This window comes from Cervus elaphus, chromosome X (genome assembly GCF_910594005.1).
Source record: "Cervus elaphus chromosome X, mCerEla1.1, whole genome shotgun sequence".
NCBI classification, from domain to species: Eukaryota; Metazoa; Chordata; class Mammalia; order Artiodactyla; family Cervidae; genus Cervus; species Cervus elaphus.
In genome coordinates this window covers 143,600,273-143,625,662 of record NC_057848.1, presented here as the reverse complement: position 1 = coordinate 143,625,662, position 25,390 = coordinate 143,600,273, and the positions used below count along the sequence as shown (strand labels likewise).

At 36.4% G+C, this 25,390-nt stretch overlaps 1 protein-coding gene across 9 annotated transcripts in view; it reads right to left on the bottom strand.

Annotated features, from left to right (window-relative positions):
• DMD (dystrophin) overlaps positions 1 to 25,390 on the bottom strand; it is a 2,565,910-nt gene that overhangs the window by 521,259 nt on the left and 2,019,261 nt on the right. For all 9 annotated transcript variants that reach the window (XM_043895268.1, XM_043895262.1, XM_043895270.1 and 6 more), the window contains one exon: positions 6,041 to 6,230. In XM_043895268.1, coding sequence (XP_043751203.1) covers positions 6,041 to 6,230 — 190 coding nt within the window. The remainder of the gene's footprint in view (positions 1 to 6,040; positions 6,231 to 25,390) is intronic.

Sequence of the window (25,390 nt, the reverse complement as noted above, 5' to 3'; positions counted from 1 at the left end):
GAACAATTCCATTTATCATCACATCAAAAATAGTAAAATAACCAGGAATAAACCTACCTAAAGAGACAAAATATCTATATTTCAAAAACTGTAAGATGCTGATGAAAGAAATTGAAGATGACACAAACAGATGGAAAGATATATCATGTTCTTGGATTAGAAGAATCAGTATTCGGGCCTGGTGCACTGGGAAGACCCAGAGGAATCGGGTGGAGAGGGAGGTGGGAGCGGGGATGGGGATGGGGAATACATGTAACTCCATGAAAAAAAAAGAAAAGAAAAAAAAAAAGAAGAATCAGTATTCTGAAAATGACTATACTACCCAAAGAAAATTACAGATTCAATGTAATCTCTATCAAATAACCAATGGCATTTTTCACAGAACTAGGACAAAAACATCTTAAAATTTGTATGGAGACATAAAAGACCCGGAATAGCTGGAGTAATCTTGAGAAAGAAAAACCGGCTGCTTTCTCTTCCTATAACAATTTCTCCTCTTTAATTCTGCAACTCTGTGTAGGCATCTGGTCATACTGTACCTCACATTTCCCCCTCACCTCTTCCTCCCATAATCTACTGGGTTGTCCAAAAAGTTCATTTGAGTGTTTCCATGAGATGTTACAGAATAACCTGAATGTTTGGCCAACCTAGTGCATCACAGTGTAGTTAGTTTTTACCTCCAAACAGCTCACATATATGTTTCCTTTGCTTAGCCTCAACATCTTAATGGTCATTTATTGGTTGGAATATTACAGAAATAACTTTCTAACTTTTATGCCTGGACAGGTCTCGTATTCTTCCAATTCATTCTCCTTACAGCTACCAGAGCAATCTTTCAAAAACATAAGCATAAGTTAGATTATTTCATTTCCTTGCTTAAAAATATGCTGTGACTTCTCATAGACTAAAAATAGTCCAAACTCTTAAACATAGGTGGAAAGGAGGGAAAAGACAGCTAACACATACTGAGCAATTTGAGTGCAAAGCTCTGCCCCTTTAGTGGGCATTTTACATGTATCCTATCATTTATTTCTCACAGAATTCTGTGAAGCATTATTTTCTTTGTACAGAAGGATAAAATTGAGACTTAGAGGTTAGACAACAAGTGGTAAAATAAGTGACCTTTCTACCTACAAGGCTCATACTCTTATCTACTCTATCATGCTGCCTTTCTACATAATTTAGCCTCAGCTGATCTTTCCAATCACATTTCTTATAATAATCACACCCCAGCCACACCAGCCATGAAGAAGTACCTTTTGATTCTCAAACTACCCGACTGTCCAGGACTTTCAATATGCTGTTTCCTTTGCCAGAAATCCCTTTTTAACTCTGTGCATCTAGCTCACTTTTGACACATTCTTCTCACTTTCTCTAAACAAGTTCTCAACCTTGGCTGGACAGGAGCATGGACAGGACATGCTGTGATTAATGCAGTTTGATTTTCTAGGGGTAGAACCCAGAAATTAGCATTTAAAAAATCTCTTTCAAGACTGAAAGGCAGTGTTCCAGGTGAGTTTCCTGGAGACTCTGGCAAGCTTAACTTAATCATCTTCTGTTTTTATTAGACCCTGTCTAGCCCTTTACTTTATGGAGAAGGAAATGGCAACCCACTCCAGTGTTCTTGCCTGGAGAGTCCCAGGGATGGGGTCACACAGGGTCGGACACGACTGAAGTGACTTAGCATTAGCAGTAGCAGCCCTTGAACACTCATCACACTACCAGAATTTTGTCTTAGTGTAACTATCCTCACCTCTGGAATGTAAGCATCCCAAAGGCAGAAATCATACTCCAATACAGAGGTTTCTGAATATATGTTACACACTAGTCCAGTATGTACACAAATACATACGCATGTATATTCGAATAGTTGAAACCAAAGCTTCACAAAATAATACTGACTCTTATTTAAGAGGGATAGACTCTTGTCATTTTTCTATTCTACTAATTTTATTCCTTTCTGTTAAAAAATGTGAATTGATACTCATTAAATTGATTACATAACCTAGTTCTTTGAACTATGCTTGAAAAACATCTCTCTAATTATATTTGTAATGCTAGTCCTAACCCCATGCTAGACATCTAATGGTGTTTACTAAAGATTTGATGAATTAATCAACATTTTTATGGAAATTTAATACATATGTATATATGTATACATTTATATGTTTTGCATATTGTCAAAAATGGCAGGCAGATATCACTAGGCAAAATAAAAACATCAAAATAATCTTTCATAATCTTTGGACACCAAAGTAAAAGATTAAAAAGTACATATAAAACTCAATTCAAATTCCAGCAACAGAAAGGCATACACAAAGGGTTTTCTTTTCTTAGAATTAGGGATACTCAGATTCCTCTCTTTTCAAACGCACCAACAAATGTGACAATCTAATTTATTCAGGATACTAATTTTTCTATTGAGGTTGCATTCTTTCTTATTCCTTTGGAATTAATCAGTGGGCCAAGATATATTGTGAACAACACTGAAGAAGCTACTTTCCCTCAATTTCAACAATGTATTAGAAATTTAAGAAAATTTAATCAATTTCCAGGTATACTCTGATGTACAATTCAAAATTTATCAACCTTTCTCTCTGGAAGTATTTTGTTTAGTAGAAGAGGTTTTCTATAATGGCTGGAGGAGGTTGGGAGGAGACACAGGTAAAACAAATTAAATTAGAGGAGGGAGTCAGTTGAGAGATATGGCCTGAGGCAGGACCCAGATCACAGATGAGGGAACCTCAAATATTAATTGCTCCATAGTCTCTCTTGCTGAGAAAAGACCCTAATTATCTTACCTTTATGACCATCTCTCCCCACTGCACACCCATCCCCACAAACCTTCTTTACAAGCTGCTATTACAATGATCTCTTAGGTGTGCTTAGAGAATCAGTTAAGATTGGTGAAAATCTTGTAAAATATTAGCAAAGATGTAGAGCCTACCCATTTTCAGTTGCTTACCGATAGTTTTATGTTAGCACTGAGAACTGTGGCCATCTTTACCAATTCTCTGAGGCCCAAAGTAGGAAATGCTTTGGACACAGGAAGAATCTGATACAATTATGAATATAATTCTTCATTTTAAGAATAAATTTGCAGTTTAAAACTTTTTAAAACTGTCGCTTCACAGATCTGTATATGGCATGCTGTAAAGATACATTGGCTTTAAGATGCCAGTTATACTGTCAGAAATACCAATACTGTATAAGAAAAGATCTCCTCATCCTAAAGTACAGGGACAAATATGACCTTGCTTTTAATAAGCAAAGTAAAATACATTTCTTTTCTCATATAAGGAAGACACTTTAATGGCTTCCAGAGTGGAATTAATCAGGTTAATTCTATTCAGGAAGCATATGTTTCATAATACATGTATGCTTATCAAACCCAGGAATTATAATTATTGCTGGAAGAATTAAGCATCCTATGAAGTGGGTGATAAGCAGTGATAGGCAGTCTAGCAAGAGCTGGAGTCTCCATATATAGAAAAACTGATTGACAGTCATAGAGAAAAACCTATTTTATGAAGGTTTTCACCCCCTGTCTCCGTTCTGCAGCATTTGTATAAAGTAAAACATCACTGCTTTAGGTTGGATAGATATATTGGGATCTGCTGGGAGAGCTGATGTTCTGGCTAGGCATTTGAAATTTCTTTTTTAATATGTAAGCACTATTCTTGCTATATAGCATGAATCATACAAAGAATATAATGCTACCAGCTTCTGCAAATGAAGTGAAAGGCATACCATTACACTTGATCCCTTCACACGTATTATAGAACATCCCTTTTGCTCAAAATTAAAAAAAAAAATCTTCAGAGGGGGAAAAAAGCAAACACTTCCATTTAGCTGAAATACGGAAACTGCATGTAATTTCCTAAGGTATGTAGTTTTACTTATTTTCAAGCTGTTGCTTTTAAACCCCAGTATTTTGTTTCAATTCTATCAGCTGAAATGTGCTGTTAACAATAATCAATAGTTTCAGTAGTTTAGAGTTTTTACCATGACATCTTCAAATCTTTCATCAAAAGACCATTATTCAACCATCTAACTGAAAATCAGAGCTGGCTATAAATGTCATTCCTATCCATAAAATGTAGTTGCAACCTCAGGCAAGTGGAATTTATAGAAGACACAATATTAATAGAGAGGGAATGAGAAAATGGTCTCTGTTTTAAAATAACATTGGACTTTTAGTCCTACTATAGTTAAGAGAAAAATGGTATGTCTAAGGTTTTCAGGAACTCTAAGGGAGTTTTACATGGCTTTTAAGAATAAATAGATTTTTTAATGAGTAATAGAGAATAAGCTAAGAAAGTTTCCTCAGCATAATTTCCAACTGTTTTTGAAAGAGATTAGAAATCTAAACACAAAATGCACTTTATTCTCCACACTTTCATAATAAACATAGTTAGGAAACACTGCCATTTTTTCCTTATTGATTCAAAATCTTGTAGTTTCTCATGATGAGAAGCTTCAGTATGAATTTTTGTTGTATTAGTACTGTAGCTACAAATATAAAATGTATAGGAGATAGATGGATGTATTTTTGTTTTATCTTCAACAAGACTTATCCGTGAATTTAAGAAATATTTTATTAAATCCCTATTATAAAATTGAGTCACTGGAACAATCTTTAATTTTGAAAGGAATCTGCTAAAAAAAAAAATCCACTTAAAGTTTTACTCGTTATTTACCATAGCTGATGGGAATATGTGAATCCACATATTTAAAACTCCAGGGTGGCTTTATGGGCATTTACAAGGCAAGATATAATTTTTAAATGAAATATCATAAGTCAAATATGTTAGCAGCATATTTTCTAACCATTTACCTAAGAGGGACCAAAAAAACAAACCTTACACTGCATTTACATCCATAAGCTATAGGAGATACCTGTTTAGAACAATACCTGGCCTTATCTATGCGAACTACCTCCAAATGATCAAAGTAACTCAACACACATTGTGAAGGAGCAAGTGGGGGCTGAGGAGAATGATAAAGCAAGAATGAGGAATTCAAGAAGCTATAAATTGCCACTATCATCTACTCTATATACAAAGTAGATCAGATCTCGTGTCAAAACAGAAGAAAAGAAGGAGAACAAGGAGAGGGAGGAGAAGAAACTTTCCTTACTATGATTTGATTTTGGAATTATTTTTCAACCTGGAATACACTATCACTTTTTTTTTGCCATAATTTAAAAATATTAAAAAACTGAAGGTAGTCCTAAAAATGGATCATATCATTCAAACACTCCAAAGTTTCTTTGTGGTATTAGTAAAGTTCTTATTTCAAGTTGGAAAACAACTCTACATAACAAAACTCCAATATAGGTCAGGAAAATTCTATCATGTCCCCAAAGTATTTACATATCCGGAGCCTTCCTGAACTATAGAATATGATTCACACCAAGATTTCAAGTAAATAAAACCACCTGAAACTTCTGTTTTTGCTGTTTATGCATATGAAATTTTATAGCAATAATTTTTGTTTCTAGGAAAAACAATTGTCTGAAAATTGTGTGATCATTAACTATGACAAAGTTAGCCATCTCATTTTTATTTTCACAGATTATGTTAGGAGGAAAGCTACAAAAGGCCAGATTAACATTTCAAAATGTATTGGAAAGTAATGAAGGGAAACTGATTCAGTTAGCAACGCTAAATAAAACAGACAATTCATACAGCTGCTTTTCCTGTAAAATATTAAATAAACACTCAAAAATGGCAACTTTTTCAAATTTAATAAACCAACCCCTAATTCCTTTTCTCTGAGTAAAGTTTCTTCTTATCAAAGCTCCAGCTTCATGCGCAAATTTTTCCTGGTCAAAACCACACACTATTTAGAAGACTGGGGTATTAAATGAAATAAGAAATGATTTTTTGCTTCTCTTTCTTCTTCTAGCCCCAAAGCCTAAATATATAAGGCCACATAAAACCACTATTTTTGTCCACGTCATATCAACTACAAGGACAAATGCTGAAGATTCTTTGGTTGAATTCACAAGTTATAAAAGTAGAAACGCTTGACTTACCTGCCATTGTTTCATCAGCTCTCTTACTCCCTTGGAGTCTTCTAGAAGCCTTTCCTTATGGGTGGCATCCTGCAGGACATTGGCAGTTGTTTCAGCTTCTGTAAGCCAGGCAAGAAACTTCTCCAAGTCCAGGGGGAACTGTTGCAGTAATCTATGAGTTTCTTCCAGAGCAGTCTCTCGCTCATTCACTCTGCAAAGGAACAAATGTCCAGATGTAATTATCCTCAAATAGAATGGTGCAGCCAGTGAATCCCACAAAAAGAGCAAAATCAAAGGGACTAAATCATAACATTGCAACAAATGTGAGTTGCTGCTAAAACTCCACTTGAAAGCATCAACCACTAGAATAGCATGTGTGTGTGTGTGTGTGTGTGTGTGTTTGGATTTTTAGACTTTTGAAAGTTCATTTTCCAAAAAATATCTTTGTTTTAAAAAACATTTTACTTTTGGCTGGTCAATGTTGAAAGCTTATTTTAATATGCAGCAAAACTTGAAACTAATCTCTATAGGTAAAACCCTAAAATCTACTATGCTTATCTTTAATGTCACCTGAGGCAGGAAACCATGATTAAATAGGCCAGGAGAAATGCAAACCTACAATGGAAAGTTGAACACTGGAGGAAGAAGGAGAAGGGGACTGGAGAACAAAAGGGAACAAAAAGATTAAGAAGTTGAAAAATTACATATCTCATAGCAAACATTGTGCAAAATGTAATCTGCATAACATCAGCATGTTCTAATAGTTCTAATAGTTCTACTATTGTATTGGCTTCCTTTTGCATTACCTGGTGGTCATACAACTAAGAATATTTTCCAAAAGAAAAATTTTATGGGTAATGGAGAAAGTGGAGCTTAAAATCCAGACACATTGGGTTCAAATCCCAGTGTCCTCCACCAAGTGTGATACAGGTTACTTAACCTCTCTGATTTCTCATCTGCGCTACATATTGTTGTATGGATGAGACTGAAAATACAACAATGTGTGTGAAGCTGAGTGCCTCACACATTATAAGTCACATATAGTTGCTCAAAAATGTGAATTCCCTATGCCTACATTCCATTCTCATTTCTCTAATCTTATAGAAGGAATGAATCAAATTCCTCATGACACAAAAATCCACAAAAGAGCTATTCATATTTTCTGACAATATATATAATGCATGTATTGTGGATACACACACGTATGCCCTCAGCAAACATCTACATAATAACAACTTGGGAAGGAAAATTGCCTAAGGCAGTAACAGCCCCATCTAAAAAGATTCAGGTAAATTTTTTCTGCAATAAGGAAATTAGTACTCTATTTAAATGTGGTATTTGCCTTCTATTACTACACAAACACTTCCTGGGATTCAACATAAGCTAAAAATGGATTTAAAAAAAAAACTGAACACTTGAATATGATACACACTGTTTGTTAAGATGTGATTGTCAATAATTATGCAAAACTGCAATTTATTTCAGCAGCAACTTTATCATGGGATGTGCAAACCAGGCAATAAACAACTCCTGCCGAGCCAGCGGCAGCAAAGCCCCCGGAAGAGCTGTTTATTCATCATGGGTGAGGTTTTTGCTGAGTATACAGTCTTCCACAGTGTAGTTTCGGTGTTCAAACTGGATAAAAATCTTCTGTCTGCATTAACTGGTGGAGGGGAGAATAGGTTTATGAGGGTGCAGCTACTGGAAAAAAGGAAGCATTGCACTAAGCTATTTATCAACTCCTAAATAAACTTGAATACCGCACAGCTGAAAGGTAGCCTGGTGCTCTGGTTGGGCAAATCAGTTAAACCTCGTGGAGTTCAAGGGCTAGCCTGAACTGCTAGTTCCTTGCTTATTTAGTTTTCAGGCAAACTATCAATGCAGGGAGAAAGAGCAAAGTATCTTTTATTATTTATTTATTTATTTAGTATGATTTAAAAATTCAGAACCGTTGCAGCAACACTGAGAAATGTAATGTTATAATCTGGTGTGAAACATACAACGTACAGGTTGAAGCCTGTGTAATTGCTAACGTTTGACCATTTCTGACCAACAAATGGGGCAATTTCAGCCAGTGCTAGCTAATATTTTAGGTTGGCTTGTGCGCTAGAAATCACTAAGATTTACTCCACCTCCAGCTGCAAATTTGGCATAGAAATAAGCTGTCACATTGCAGGAGACAAATGCAGGGTTAGACACTGATGTATTTTCTAACATACTCCAAAGTCACACAAAATAAAAGGGGCAGTGTAAAACTCCCTCATGGCAGAGAATTAGATACTGTGCATTTTATTATCAGCTTCATCATCATGATGAGCTGTGCTTGATGCATTCCAGCTTCTCTAACCTTAAAGAGAAACACCACTTACCCTCGGCTTCCAGAGAAAGTAACTAGTAAATAACTTTCCAAGAGTTATTTGGAAAATGTGATGCACATAAATCAGATGAAAGTGTTCTACCGAGACAATGAGATTTCCAGCCCAATCCTACCACCAAGTTCGCTGCTTTGTAAATTAGGCCCTTAGGGAAGAGCAGTAACTCTTTCAGGACAGTACAGTACCATTTTCCTAAACGACACCCTTGTGGCCTGAAATATTGACAACATCGGGTTGAATATTTTCCAATTTGGAAATACGTTAGACAAAATTCAGTGGCAGCAATGGCAGAAAATCTCTTCAGTCAGAGGTGAGAATGTTATCTCTGGCTTGTGTGGGAGATTTAAGGCTGCATCCTTTTGCCTGAGATCCATCTATGTACACCAAATTCTTAAATTTTAATTGTGCTAAGTCTAGACTAGATGAGTCAAAGGTACTTGTATGCCATATTTGTGCACTCAAAATAGTTCTGAATATATACCATACTTTAAAATTTTCCATAATCGTATGCCTTTAAATGACTTCTACAATAAATAAAAAATGTAGCAATGAGAATCATAAAGCAATAAAAAATTACCTTGAACAAAACTAAAGACCTTGAACATAGATTATTATTTTTTAATGATAATATCCAAGTTACCAAATCATGGACCCCGGAGAAAATTTGGCTTGAACTTTAAAAGTAACAATGACCAGATTATCATAAAATAGTAATAATGCTTTACAAATATAATTTACTGCATCAGTTAAGTACTTTTTTATATAACAAATTTTAATTATCAGCAAGTCCAGGTATAGAATGCACAAAAATAGCTGAGAATTTGATGGCATGTGGAATGGGATGCTGACTTCAAAAGGTTTTATTTCTGTTCATAAGGGCACCATACACCATTCTCCATAGGTAAATATAGCCAGTGTGGTACAGTGGTTCTCAAAGTATGTTCCATAGCCCAGGAGTATCAGTACCATCTAAAACTTATGAGAAATGCCAATTCTCAAGCCCCACCCTAGACCTGCTGAATCAGAAATTCTGTGTGGAGTCCACTGAGCTGTATTTTAATAAGTCTTCCAGGCGATTCTGATATATGCTCAAGTTTGAGCATCACTGACGCTGGAGAGACCAAACATTGAGAACTACTGGTATAGTGGATGCTTTGCTGGAATGTCCAGACCCATCTTTCAGGACTGAAGTATGTTTTGCTTGCATAACTCACTGAAGCTATGAGCCATGCCATGCAGGGTCACCCGAGACCGACAGGTCATAGTGAACGGTTCTGACAAAATGTGGCCCATGGGAGGAGGGAATGGCAGACCATTCCAGTAATTTTGCTGCGACAACCCCATGAGCAGTATGGAAAGACTGAAGGCAAAAGGAGAAGAGGGTAGCAGAGGATGCGATGGTTGGATAGCATCACTGATTCAATGGACATGAACTTGGGAAAACAGCCGGGAGACGGTGAGGGACAGGGAGACCTGGCCTGCTGCAGTCCATGGGGTCACAAAGAGTCAGACATGACTGACTGACTAAGCAGCAATGTGTTTTGCTTTAACTCCTGGGAAAGCTGCTGAATGCAGGCAGGTTGCCTCCAATGACTGGTTAATGTGTGAACTTTTTATAAAAGTCTACCCCCCTTGCTCCAGCTTTGGACAATTCGGGAGGGGAGAGGAGGGGAGGAGGGTTGATCGATGTTGAAGTTACAAATGAATTGAAGCCCAGCTTCTCCTTCTGCCCTATTCTGCTTCTTTCCCTTTCTTCTCTCATAGGTATTCATCCTGAGAGCACTCTACAAAAAAAAAGAAAAAAAGAAAGAAAGAAAGAAATTCCTACACATTAATCACTTTCTCAGAATGTGACTTCTGGGGAACTTGACCTGCTGAATTGTCATACTAAATAAAACTTTGAAAAATATACTTGTAAAAAAATAAAAAATATATACTTGTTAAAAAATGTATCTGGAGAAATATACAACCACTGGCACAGATTGTGGTCACAAAAGGAGACAGGATGGAGGACTCTCATACTCAGCAATTGAGCCTGAAGAGCTACTATACCTTTGGTTGCCCTTTAAGGGGATCTGTAGATAAGGTATTATCACCAGTTAGAAGCAAGAATCTACTGAAAGGACAAAGTGTTGGAGCTATAAAGCTTAGTACAACCCCCCACCTGTACAAGTCTGCATAAAGTGGAAAAATCACAGAAGGCATGTCTTCATCATCTCCATTTTCTTTTTAAGAACTGATTATCAATGAGGCAATCAGAGTATACCCTGATCCTTCACACACACACACACACACACACACACACACACACACACACACATACACACACCCACACCATGATATCTCTGAATAAATCTCTAAGATTCCAAATTTTTATCTAAATTAAAAATCACTAATTTGTTATGGGTCAACTTAATACATATAAAGCAAAAGAAAAAAGGGAAGCCTATGACTTTCCAAGGTAAGGCTGAAAAGCTTAATTAATGTATGGACAATATTCCATGATTAGATACATGCAGGGATGATAGTTCATCATTGCACTGTATTAAATGATTACACACACACACAAATATATATACACACACATTATATAAAACCAAACAAAAACAAACACATTGAATATTTTTTGGGGAAAAAAGGCTCAATCTGATATTTTTCCCAGATGTTTCTGAAAGTGTGACCAATTGGGGAAATTCACACCACTTGGTCTTCTGCTAAGTAACGTTCTCATCTGTGCCCTGGTATTATCAGGAAGTAACCAAATAAAACACTCTCAATCTTTCCTTCCTGGTTTATTTGCACTTTAACAACTATCATTTCCTATTAGGGAAAGTATTACAGGATGATGTGGGTTTTTTTTTTCTTTTTTGTTTGTTAGATATAGATCAGAGAAAATGAGTACCTTAGCAGCAAGCACTTGGACTTTAGGCCAAACACTACTCATAGAACCAGAGTTAACCTGAAGTTCAAATTCTCTGTAATCGTAACAGATTCTACTGGTTTGCTAGCCAATGAATTAACTTGCTTTTGTTTAAAAAATAAGTCTGTATTGTATTTTCATGGGGCAGCTAGACTTTTATTACCTATGGCTATACAGCAGTCTGTAGAAAGGATTCCTTTTAATCTCCAGCAATTCCACTGGCAATGCGCACTAATGAAAAGCATGAATCTAAGCAAAATCCTTCAATACTGCTTGGACCAGTATCCTATTAGTTCCATTTCTAGCAACAATTCTCAGACTATGGCTTTACGTGTCTTTGGAAAATATCTACTTAGATAGATGACCCAGAAGGGTTCTGGCAATTGAGAGAATGTTTCTCTTTTCTGCTCTGTTACTGAACTCTAAGGTGAGAAAAACATTCTGTCCTTTTAATGTAACTATTGACACAGAGTGTGGGATGAAGGCTCTAAGCTAGCACAGAAAATAAATTTAAAATCTGTTATCTACAGAACTCTTCAAAAATTTTAAAAGTATGTTCAGATTTATTCTCTCACCATTTCATAAGTTACCTCCCATTTTTTTTTCTACCTACAGTATGTTTGGTTTCTTCATATGCTTCCAGTTGGATGTTTCATTCTTTCCCACTGACTTCAACTTCCATACAGGTTATCTTTAAACCTGAACCTTATTCTTATTTCCACATACCTACCAACAGCTCATACATTAGGTGATGCATGCACCTTGTCTACATGTATTATGTGCCAGGATTTCATGCATGGTGTTGGTGACACTAAAGTCAGTGAGACATGGACATGGACTTTGACATTTAACACGTTCAAGTCTGGTGGAGGAGACCAATATTCAGACATTTACCTATAGTTACAATATGATTCATGACATGAGTTTGGGACATGAGTTTGAGCAAGCTCTGGTAGTTGGTGTTGGATAGGGAAGCCTGGCGTGCTGCAGTCCATGGGGTGACAAAGAGTCGGACATGACTGAGTGACTGAACTGAACTGACAATATGATTCAGGTTGTAGTTCATCTGGATTCCCTAGCAGTAGCTTGAATATAATATGCATCACACCGTATTCATGAACTTCTATGTCAATTTCCTTAACAAGTGATAAATCTATTTTTTTCAACATTTTCCCCTTTTCTTATCAAAGGAAGTGGGGATCATTGCTGGGCTTTATCTCAAAATACAGTGATAGATGCTCAACAAAAGTCTGCCTAATTTAATTAATTTTAATTAATTAATAAATCAGAAACTAATTAATAACTAATAACCAATTAATAACTAAAAACTAATTAATAACAATCAGAAACTTTTTAGATATATCTCATAGGTCATTGCTAGTTTCATTTTGCTGTTGGGAAGACTGATTCTGGGAGAACCACAATGACTTTCCCAAAGTTGAACCCAAGGAAGTGGTGGAATTAGGATTATAGTTCAAGTATTGAATCCTGAAAAAGATGGTTTTCTAACTCTGAAAATGGATATTAGTGTCCACTCCTCTCTGATATATTCACTGCAGTCGTAAAAGAAAGGAAAGTGCCGGAAAGTTTATGCCACTGAATCTTGGCCTTCGTTTTGGAGCAAAAATTCATCTCTTTGTTATTTTACCATAAGAGCCATCACTGCAACACATAGAAACCTACCAAGAGGGAACCCACACACCTAAAGATATTCTCTCACTCCAACTACAGTAGAAAGATCTAGCTGGTCTCTGCTTCAAACCAAACAAACAAAAAAATCCATTTTCAATGAAAATTTGCTGGTTTGCCATTCACCAACATATGCATCAAAGAGGTTTTTATCCCCTCTCCTGAGGTCTGGTACTAAATTACTCAAACTCTTCAGAGTTAATTGGAAACTATGACCTAAATGTTCCCAAAGTATTGCTGATTACTTCTCAGAAGTCATTCCCATCTTTTTGTCACCCCAGATAACACAGGATGACTTTTTAACATGTGCAGAGGCAACATACTCGCATGGAAAATAGATTAGTTCTCTAAAGATAAACCATAGCTTTGAAGCTAGCTATTTTCTTCAAAGATACAGACATTTTAGTGAAAAAAAAATTCACCTGGACTTTATCTTTGGATGGAAAGAGAATATAGGTATTATCAATCATGTAGGAAATTTTAAAATACACATTCCAACTCTTTTATTTTTTTACTCTATGGACATTTTAAAAATTGAGACTTGCACAATATATCATTAGGGAAACCGGCATAATTACATACTTTTTCCAAAAGTATTGGGATATTTCTTAAAAGAAATTAGGAGACAGCAGTAAAAATGTACTTTGTACTGTTCTTTTCAATACTCACTTCATTTGACTCGTGTTTCAGACATTTATCACTGAGAAAAGTTGATAAAAATATACAAAATATTATGAACAAGTAGAATTCAAGATATATATATATATATATATATATATAATTTCCTACCTTGGAGTATTAACAAAGAGACGAACATTCTTTAGTCTAAGATCTATGTTTTATATATATATTTTTTTACTGATACAATACCTTAAGGTACTATTTTGGAGAAGTTTAATTACAGCACTATAAAAGACATTTAGAAAAAATGTACATTGATACTGCCATCCAGAAGAATATAAACTTAGATTAGGGTTGGGTTTATAACTGGATACAATTTCTTTTTTTTTTTTTTAATTTTTATTTTTTTATCATACATTGATATGAATCAGCCATAGATTTACACGTATTCCCCATCCCGATCCCCCCTCCCACCTCCCTCTCCACCCGATTCCTCTGGGTCTTCCCAGTGCACCAGGCCCGAGCACTTGTCTCATGCATCCCACCTGGGCTGGTGATCTGTTTCACCAAAGATAGTATACATGCTGTTCTTTTGAAATATCCCACCCTCACTTTCTCCCACAGAGTTCAAAAGTCTGTTCTGTATTTCTGTGTCTCTTTTTCTGTTTTGCATATAGGGTTGTCATTACCATCTTTTTAAATTCCATATATATGTGTTAGTATGCTGTAATGTTCTTTATCTTTCTGGCTTACTTCACTCTGTATAATGGGCTCCAGTTTCATCCATCTCATTAGAACTGGTTCAAATGAATTCTTTTTAACGGCTGAGTAATATTCCATGGTGTATATGTACCACAGCTTCCTTATCCATTCATCTGCTGATGGGCATCTAGGTTGCTTCCATGTCCTGGCTATTATAAACAGTGCTGCGATGAACATTGGGGTGCACGTGTCTCTTTCAGATCTGGTTTCCTCAGTGTGTATGCCCAGAAGTGGGATTGCTGGGTCATATGGCAGTTCTATTTCCAGTTTTTTAAGAAATCTCCACACTGTTCTCCATAGCGGCTGTACTAGTTTGCATTCCCACCAACAGTGTAAGAGGGTTCCCTTTTCTCCACACCCTCTCCAGCATTTATTGCTTGTAGACTTTTGGATAGCAGCCATCCTGACTGGCGTGTAATGGTACCTCATTGTGGTTTTGATTTGCATTTCTCTGATAATGAGTGATGTTGAGCATCTTTTCATGTGTTTGTTAGCCATCTGTATGTCTTCTTTGGAGAAATGTCTGTTTCGTTCTTTGGCCCATTTTTTGATTGGGTCATTTATTTTTCTGGAATTGAGCTGCAGGAGTTGCTTGTATATTTTTGAGATTAATCCTTTGTCTGTTTCTTCATTTGCTATTATTTTCTCCCAATCTGAGGGCTGTCTTTTCACCTTACTTATAGTTTCCTTTGTAGTGCAAAAGCTTTTAAGTTTCATTAGATCCCATTTGTTTAGTTTTGCTTTTATTTCCAATATTCTGGGAGGTGGGTCATAGAGGATCCTGCTGTGATTTATGTCTGAGAGTGTTTTGCCTATGTTCTCCTCTAGGAGTTTTATAGTTTCTGGTCTTACATTTAGATCTTTAATCCATTTTGAGTTTATTTTTGTGTATGGTGTTAGAAAGTGTTCTAGTTTCATTCTTTTACAAGTGGTTGACCAGTTATCCCAGCACCACTTGTTAAACAGGTTGTCTTTTTTCCATTGTATATCCTTGCCTCCTTTGTCAAAGATAAGGTGTCCATAGGTCCGTGGATTTATCTCTGGGCTTTCTATTCTGTTCCATTGATCTATATTTCTGTCTTTGTGCCAGTACCATACTGTCTTGATGACTGTGGCTTTGTAGTATAGTCTGAAGTCAGGCAGGTTGATTCCTCCAGTTCCATTCTTCTTTCTCAAGATTACTTTGGCTATTCGAGGTTTTTTGTATTTCCATACAAATTGTGAAATTCTTTGGTCTAGTTCTGTGAAAAATACCGTTGGTAACTTGATAGGGATTGCATTGAATCTATAGATTGCTTTGGGTAGAATAGCCATTTTGACAATATTGATTCTTCCAATCCATGAACACGGTATGTTTCTCCATCTGTTTGTATCCTCTTTGATTTCTTTCATCAGTGTTTTATAGTTTTCTATGTATAGGTCTTTTGTTTCTTTAGGTAGATATACTCCTAAGTATTTTATTCTTTTTGTTGCAATGGTGAATGGTATTGTTTCCTTAATTTCTCTTTCTGTTTTTTCATTGTTAGTATAAAGGAATGCAAGGGATTTCTGTGTGTTAATTTTATATCCTGCAACTTTTCTATATTCATTGATTAGCTCTAGTAATTTTCTGGTAGAGTCTTTAGGGTTTTCTATGTAGAGGATCATGTCATCTGCAAACAGTGAGAGTTTCACTTATTCTTTTCCTATCTGGATTCCTTTTACTTCTTTTTCTGCTCTGATTGCTGTGGCCAAAACTTCCAACACTATGTTGAATAGTAGTGGTGAGAGTGGGCACCCTTGTCTTGTTCCTGATTTCAGGGGAAACACTTTCAATTTTTCACCATTGAGGGTGATACTTGCTGTGGGTTTGTCATATATAGCTTTTATTATGTTGAGGTATGTTCCTTCTATTCCTGCTTTCTGGAGAGTTTTAATCATAAATGAGTGTTGAATTTTGTCAAAGGCTTTCTCTGCATCTATTGAGATAATCATATGGTTTTTATCTTTCAATTTGTTAATGTGGTGTATTACATTGATTGATTTGCGGATGTTAAAGAATCCTTGCATTCCTGGGATAAAGCCCACTTGGTCATGGTGTATGATTTTTTTAATATGTTGTTGGATTCTGTTTGCTAGAACTTTGTTAAGGATTTTTGCATCTATGTTCATCAGTGATATTGGCCTGTAGTTTTCTTTTTTTGTGGCATCTTTGTCTGGTTTTGGAATTAGGGTGATGGTGGCCTCATAGAATGAGTTTGGAAGCTTACCTTCATCTGCAATTTTCTGGAAGAGTTTGAGTAAGATAGGTGTTAGCTCTTCTCTAAATTTTTGGTAGAATTCAGCTGTGAAGCCATCTGGTTCTGGGCTTTTGTTTGCTGGAAGATTTTTGATTACAGTTTCGATTTCCTTGCTTGTGATGGGTCTGTTATGATCTTCTATTTCTTCCTGGTTCAGTTTTGGAAAGTTATACTTTTCTAAGAATTTGTCCATTTCATCCAAGTTGTCCATTTTATTGGCATAGAGCTGCTGGTAGTAGTCTCTTATGATCCTTTGTATTTCAGTGTTGTCTGTTGTGATCTCTCCATTTTCATGTCTAATTTTGTTGATTTGGTTCTTCTCTCTTTGTTTCTTAATGAGTCTTGCTAATGGCTTGTCAATTTTGTTTATTTTTTCAAAAAACCAGCTTTTAGCTTTGTTGATTTTTGCTATGGTCTCTTTAGTTTCTTTTGCATTTATTTCTGCCCTGATTTTTAAGATTTCTTTCCTTCTGCTAACCCTGGGGTTCTTCATTTCTTCCTTCTCTAGTTGCTTTAGGTGTAGAGTTAGGTTATTTATTTGGTTTTTTTCTTGTTTCTTGATGTAAGCCTGTAATGCTATGAACCTTCCCCTTAGCACTGCTTTTACAGTGTCCCATAGGTTTTGGGTTGTTGTGTTTTCATTTTCATTCATTTCTATACATATTTTGATTTCTTTTTTGATTTCTTCTATGATTCGTTGGTTATTCAGAAGCGTGTTATTTAGCCTCCATATGTTTGAATTTTTAACAATTTTTTTCCTGTAATTGAGATCTAATCTTACTGCACTGTGGTCAGAAAAGATGACTGGAATGATTTCAATTTTTTGGAATTTTCCAAGACCAGATTTATGGCCCAGGATGTGATCTATTCTGGAGAAGGTTCCGTGTGCACTTGAGAAAAAGGTGAAGTTGATTGTTTTGGGGTGAAATGTCCTATAGATATCAATTAGGTCTAGCTGGTCCATTGTGTCATTTAAGGTTTGTGTTTCCTTGTTAATTTTCTGTTTACTTGATCTATCCATAGTTGTGAGTGGGGTATTAAAGTCTCCCACTATTATTGTGTTACTATTAATTTCCTCTTTCATACTCGTTAGTGTTTGCCATACATATTGCGGTGCTCCTATGTTGGGTGCATATATATTTATAATTGTTATATCTTCTTCTTGGATTGATCCTTTGATCATTATATAGTGGCCTTCTTTGTCTCTTTTCACATCCTTTATTTGAAAGTCTATTTTATCTGATATGAGTATTGCGACTCCTGCTTTCTTTTGGTCTCCGTTTGCATGAAATATTTTTTTCCAGCCCTTCACTTTTAGTCTGTATGTGTCTCTTGCTTTGAGGTGGGTCTCTTGTAGACAGCATATATAGGGGTCTTGTTTTTGTATCCATTCAGCCAATCTTTGTCTTTTGGTTGGGGCATTCAACCCATTTACATTTAGGGTAATTATTGATAGGTATGGTCCCGTTGCCATTTACTTTGTTGTTTTGGGTTCACATTTATACAACCTTTCTGCATTTCCTGTCTAGAAAAGATCCTTTAGCATTTGTTGAAGAGCTGGTTTGGTGGTGCTGAATTCTCTCAGCTTTTGCTTATCTGTAAAGGTTTTGAATTCTCCTTCATATCTGAATGAGATCCTTGCTGGATACAGTAATCTAGGTTGTAGGTTATTCTCTTTCATTACTTTCAGTACGTCCTGCCATTCCCTTCTGGCCTGGAGGGTTTCTATTGATAGATCAGCTGTTATCCTTATGGGGATCCCTTTGTGTGTTATTTGTTGTTTCTCCCTTGTTGCTTTTAATATTTGTTCTTTGTGTTTGATCTTTGTTAATTTGATTAATATGTGTCTTGGGGTGTTTCGCCTTGGGTTTATCCTGTTTGGGACTCTCTGGGCTTCTTGGACTTCGGTGGCTATTTCCTTCCCCATTTTAGGGAAGTTTTCAGCTACTATCTCCTCGAGTATTTTCTCATGGCCTTTCTTTTTGTCTTCTTCTTCTGGAATTCCTATGATTCGAATGTTGGGGCGTTTCACATTGTCCCAGAGGTCCCTGAGGTTGTCCTCATTTCTTTTGATCCTTTTTTCTTTTTTCCTCTCTGCTTCATTTATTTCCACCATTTTATCTTCTATCTCACTTATCCTATCTTCTGCTTCCGTTAGTCTACTCTTGGTTCCCTCCAAAGTGTTTTTGATCTCATTCATTGCATTATTCATTTTTAATTGACTCTTTTTTATTTCTTCTAGGTCTTTATTAAACATTTCTTGTATCTTTTCAATCTTTGTCTCCAGGCTATTTATCTGTAACTCCATTTTGTTTTCAAGATTTTGGATCATTTTTATTATCATTATTCTAAATTCTTTTTCAGGTAGATTCCCTATCTCCTCCTCTTTTGTTTGACTTGGTGGGCATTTTTCATGTTCCTTTACCTGTTGGGTATTTCTTTGCCTCTTCATCTTGTTTAGATTGCTGTGTCTGGAGTGGGCTCTCTGTATTCTGGAGGTCTGTGGTTCCTTTTTATTGTGGAGGATTTACCCCTTGGGTGGGGTTAGACGATTGGCTTGTCAAGGTTTCCTGGTTAGGGAAGCTTGCGTCAGTGTTCTGGTGCGTGGAATTTGATTTCTTCTCTTTGGAGAGCAATGGAGTGCCCAGTAATGAGTTTTGAGATGGGTCTATGTGTTAGGTGTGTCCTTGGGCAGCCTGTATGTTGACGTTCACGGCTATGTTCCTGCGTTGCTGGAGAATTTGCGTGGTATGTCTTGCTCTAAAACTTATTGGCTCTTGGGTGGTGGTTGGTGTCAGTGTAGGTATGGAGGCTTTTGGACGGTCACTTATTACTTAAAGTTTCATGTAGTCAGGAGTTTTCTGGTGTTCTCAGGTTTTGGGCTTAAGTCTCCTGCCTCTGGATTTTAGTTTTATTCTTCCTGTAGTCTCAGGACTTCTCCAACTATACAGCACTGATAAGAAAACTTCTAGGTTAATGGCGAAAAGATTCTCCCCCGTTAGGGACACCCAGAGAGGTTCACAGAGTTACATGAAGAAGAGGAGAGGGAGGAGGGAGATAGAGATGAGCAGGAGGAGAAAAAGGGGGACTCAAGAGGAGAGAGACAGATCTACGCAGCTGTCTGTTCCCAGAGTGTTCTCCATAGCCCAGTCACCTACAAAGATTCACAGAATTGGATTGGGAAGAGAAGGGGAAAGGAGGAAATAGAGGTGTTCTGAGGTAGAAAACAGAGAGTCAAGATTGGGAGAGAATAATCTTCGGTTTAAAAATAGGGCTTCTCTTCTTTTTTTTTTGTAAGGTTATAGTGTATTGAAAATGAAAATTAAGGAGTAGTAGAGGAGTACTAGAGGACTTTAAAAGAAATAAGAGAAAAAGAAAAATAGAAAATAGAAGAGAAAAAGGAAAGAAAAAAAAAGAAGAGGGAAAAAAAAGAAAAAAAAAAAGAAAAAAAATTTTTTTTTTCCCTAATTAAAAAAATCGTAAAAATCTCCTTTCGAAGACAATGGGCTGCTTTTCTGGGCGCCTGATGACCTCAGCTAGTGATCAGAAGTTGTTTTGCGAAGTTTGCTCTGCGTTCAGTTATTCTTTTGATGAATTTGTAGGAGAGAAAGTGGTCTGCCCGTCCTACTCCTCCGCCATCTTGGCTCCTCCTCCTACAATTTCTACTCTTAATAAATTCTCTATGATTTGTATAATATGAATCTTTAAGTTGATTTTGGTCACTTGTAGTGTTAATCTCTTTAAAAGATGTATCTTCCTGTTTTGATAAGCTAGATTGAGTAGCTTTCTTTTCTTCTAAAAGGATATATGAAAACTAGGATAGAAACCAATTTAAAAGATCATCTGTTGGAAGTCTCATTAGATTGCAGTCAAACAAATGTACATTCACATCCTCAATATCTCAGAGAAAAAGAGAACAGTAGATGCTGTTATATAACATTCAGAAGACAGCAAGGCAAGTTGGTTCAGTTTTCTACCAGCAAAAGGCAAACATATAGCAGATTCCCTTTAAAAGGAAGGAAGGGGTTAAAAACATATCATCAGCTGATTATATGAACTTACAGTAGAGGTCTCTCAATGGAATTCAGAAATATGAATGATTTTCATAATTCCTGATATGAACTTCAAGTTATAGTCTCTAAATATTTGTGACTTTTATTACCTAGTTCCTCACTCAGCACTCTCTTGTGGTTAATAATGCACTTTTGAGAGTCCTTTAAATTCAACATTTATTGCCATAGTATTTTGCACTAAAACAATGCTCTTTAGTTTTCAAGCTTTTCCACATATATCTTCTTCTTTGACATGTTAAACAACTTGATGAGGTTAATGGGGCAGGTTGTTATTATCAGCAACATTTTATAGATGAGAAACATGATTTTCTGAGAGGCCGGGCAAGTTACCAAAGTAAGTGGCAAAATGTGAAACATCTAATCTAGTCTGCTCTGACTTTACATCTCAAGGTACATTTGCCAATCTCCCTGTGAGGTAAATATAAAGGATATTCAGTTCAGTTCAGTTACTCAGTCGTGTCCGACTCTTTGCCACCCCATGGACTGCAGCACGCCAGGCTTCCCTGTCCATCACCAACTCCTGGAGCCTACTCAAACTCATGTCTATTGAGTTGGTGATGCCATCCAACCATCTCATCCTCCGTTGTCCCCTTCTTCTCCCGCCTTCAATCTTTCCCAGCACCAGGGTCTTCTCCAATGAGTCAGTTCTTCGCATCAGTGGCCAAAGTATTGGAGTTTCAGCTTCAGCATCAGTCATTCCGTAATACTATTGTCAAAAGCTCCTTGCTTTCTGTGATTATTATAAGAATTCGGATTATGGTGTATATTTGTGTGAAGACAAAAAAAGATTATTCCTTTGCTTATCATCTTCAGTTGCCATCTAAGAAAACTATTAAAATGAATACTGCACGTTGGATTTGAAGTAGGTTTGAAGATTTTAACATTTTAAAAGAGGGGATTGTGGGCAGTAATATTTTTATTCTTATGAAATAAAAGAAAATTATAATATATACGGCTGTGACCTTCTCATAATGGTAACTTAGTAAATGTTTTCTAATTATACAGAAATTATCCAGAAATCTGTATCTTTGAGAAGTGTTTTACACTAGAAATATCTAACAAGAACACCAAATACTTCACACATTCTTTCCTAGAAATTTTATGGTAAAATAAATATATTTTAATAAGACTGGTTGAGAAATGAATTAATCTCTCAAAGCGACTCTGTCTTGGTAGATTCTAAAAGAATTGCCCTTGCTCTTTTCATTTTGAATCCTTTTAATGACTCAGATATGATTTATAAGACTTGTAGGATTACAAATAACTTGAGCTAATTAAAATGGATGATCAAAATAAAGATTTAAAGTTTCCTGCTTTCTCACTATTAATTATTATGGGAAGAAACTACATTTAAAAGAACTAGATAATTTAGAATATATTGATGGCCTTCTATAAGATCAATTCAAATTTATGAAGAATAGTAAAACATTAATGATTTATTTTTTCAATTAAAACTATAACACCAAAGGAATCACTCTGAGGGCTGCACATGTTTTAAGAATCCTCTTATTTATGAATATATCGCTTACAAAATGTCTCTATATCTTTATCATCATCATCCATCAACATCAACTTTTTGTAAATCCCTTGACACAAGGCTTCGCCCCACAGTTCCTAGTATTTAATAGACACTCAATAAACCAAATTAAAGTCAATGAGCCTACTATGAACCAGGCATAGCTTCTAAAAGTGAGAATGCCCCAATTCCTTGTTTTTAAAATACTTATAAATAGTAATTATTTCTTGATGTGAATTTATTGAATAATAGTTTATATTTGCACAGAATTTTAAACTTTATACATTACTTTCACCTACTATTTCAGTTGAACCTCAGAATAACTTGTGGATATCTCTTGTTATAGTAGAATTGATTGTATAATAGACTATCACTCAGTTATAACTAATATGTTTAAAAATAAGAATAAGCAATCCTGTCACCAAAATTATGTTTCCCTTTGTAGAAGCATGGATATTAAATCTTTGGAGCTTATATCTTTCATCAACTTTTTAATTAAAAAGTTGAAAATGAAATGGTAGGCTATTTCACTGGGCAGCATGTCACATTTGATTGTCAATGACTGAGTTTCTGCTACTCTTACATGAAAACAATTTATTTTTTGAAAAAAAATGTACTCCTGCAAGGAATGTTAATTCAATATATTTTTAAGTGCATTGCAAAGAGAGGGCACAGTAAACAATAACTTCTGTCAAAATGAATTCATTGCTTTTGGCAAACTTTCTGATAGCCTATAAGTTTGAGCCTGGTCTAGAGATAACATGTACTGAAAGGGACTAAAAAGTCATCCTGTCCAAGCATCCATTTGGCTCTGTCTGCAAACATACTTCTCCCTTCCCTGTTTTGCTTTATTCATAGATTTGAATGGATGCCCTCTCTGTAGCTCCATTTAGTTCAGTTCAGTTCAGTCGCTCAGTCGTGTCTGACTCTTTGTGACCCCATGAACCACAGCACGCCAGGCCTCCCTGTCCATCACCAGCTCCCGGAGTTTACTCAAACTCATGCTAATCGAGTCGGTGATGCCATCCAACCATCTCATCCTCTGTCGTCCCCTTCTCCTCCTGCCCCCAATCCCTCCCAGCATCAGGGTCTTTTCCAATGAGTCAACTCTTTGCATGAAGTGGCCAAAGTATTGGAGTTTCAGCTTCAACACCAGTCCTTCCAATGAACACCCAGGACTGATCTCCTTTAGGATGGACTGGCTGGATCTCCTTGCAGTCCAAGGGACTGTCAAGAGTCTTCTCCAACACCACAATTCAAAAGCATCAATTTTTTGGCACTCAGCTTTCTTCACAGTCCAACTCTCACATCCATACATGACCACTGGAAAAACCATAGCCTTGACCAGACAGACCTTTGTTGGCAAAGTAATGTCTCTGCTTTTTAATATGCTATCTAGGTTGGTCATAACTTTCCTTCCAAGGAGTAAGCGTCTTTTAATTTCATGGCCGCATCACCATCTGCAGTGGTTTTGGAGTCCAAAAAAATAAAGTCTGACACTGTTTCCACTGTTTCCCCATCTATTTCCCATGAAGTGATGGGACGAGATGCCATGATCTTAGTTTTCTGAATGTTAAGCTTTAAGCCAACTTTTTCACTCTCCTCTTTCACTTTCATCAAGAGTCTCTTTAGTTCCTCTTCACTCTCTGCCATAAGGGTGGTGTCATCTGCATATCTGAGGTTATTGATATTTCTCCTGGCAATCTTGATTCCAGCTTGTGTTTCTTCCAGCCCATCATTTCTCATGATGTACTCTGCATATAAGTTAAATAAACAGGGTGACAATATACAGCCTTGACGTACTCCTTTTCCCATTTGGAACCAATCTGTTGTTCCATGTCCAGTTCTAACTGTTGCTTCCTGACCTGCATACAGGTTTCTCAAGAGGCAGGTCAGGTGGTTTGGTATTCCCATCTCTTTCAGAATTTTCCACAGTTTATTGTGATCCACACAGTCGAAGGCTTTGGCGTAGACAGTAAAGCAGAAATAGATGTTTTTTTTTTGGAACTCTCTTGCTTTTTCAATGATCCAGCGGATATTGGCAATTTGATCTCTGATTCCTCTGCCTTTTCTAAAACCAGCTTGAATATCTGGAAGTTCACAGTTCATGTATTGCTGAAGCCTGGCTTGGAGAATTTTGAGCATTACTTTACTAGCGTGTGAGATGAGTGCAATTGTGTCGTAGTTTGAGCATTCTTTGGGATTGCCTTTCTTAGGGATTGGAATGAAAACTGACCTTTTCCAGTCCCGTGGCCACTGCTGAGTTTTCCAAATTTGCTGGCATATTGAGTGCAGCACTTTCACAGCATCATCTTTCAGGATTTGAAACAACTCAACTGGAATTCCATCACATCCACTAGCTTTGTTTGTAGCTCCATTCAGGTTCTAACAAAACATCCAGCACGGGAATTCCCTGGCTGTCCAGTGCTTCGGATTCCATGCTTTCACTGCTTTGGGACTGGGTTCAATCCCTGGCTGAGGAACTAAGATCCTGCAAACTGTTTGGTGTGGCCAACTAATCAATTACTCAATCAAAGGGAGTGTTCTTCTACTTAAAAAAAACAAACATTCAGTGTGTCCAGGATGAGATTAGAACACTATAGCACAGCACCAGAGATCTTCCCTTGCAGCTCAACACTAATCTTATTTCTTTCTTTTCTTTTTTTAAAATCTTAGTTCCAGACCAGGGATTGAACCCGGGTCCCCAGATGTGAAAGTGCCAAATCCTAACCACTGGACCACCAGAGAATTCCTGATACTAACCCATTAATGTCCATTCTTTGTGTAAAACATGAAATGGTTGCTAAACCATCCAATTTGCCTTGAATCTAACCAGTATTTCTCCAACTTAGTCATAGGAATATAATGAGAGAACCTGTCAAATGCCCTGATGAAATGCAAATAGATGGCTGCATTTTGCTTACCCATTGAAGAAAATTCTTCAATGAAAAAAAATTTTGCCTCAAACATATAGGTAATATAGTTTTTTTTTTTTTCAAACTGATTGTGTGTGTATTTGTTTTACTAAATTACCTGATTAGTCTCTTCAAGAAATGGGTTCATATTTCTCTCACAGCCTCCATCTAATAAGCATTCGTCATGGTAGCTACAGTAATATCTCCTGTGATTTTAACAC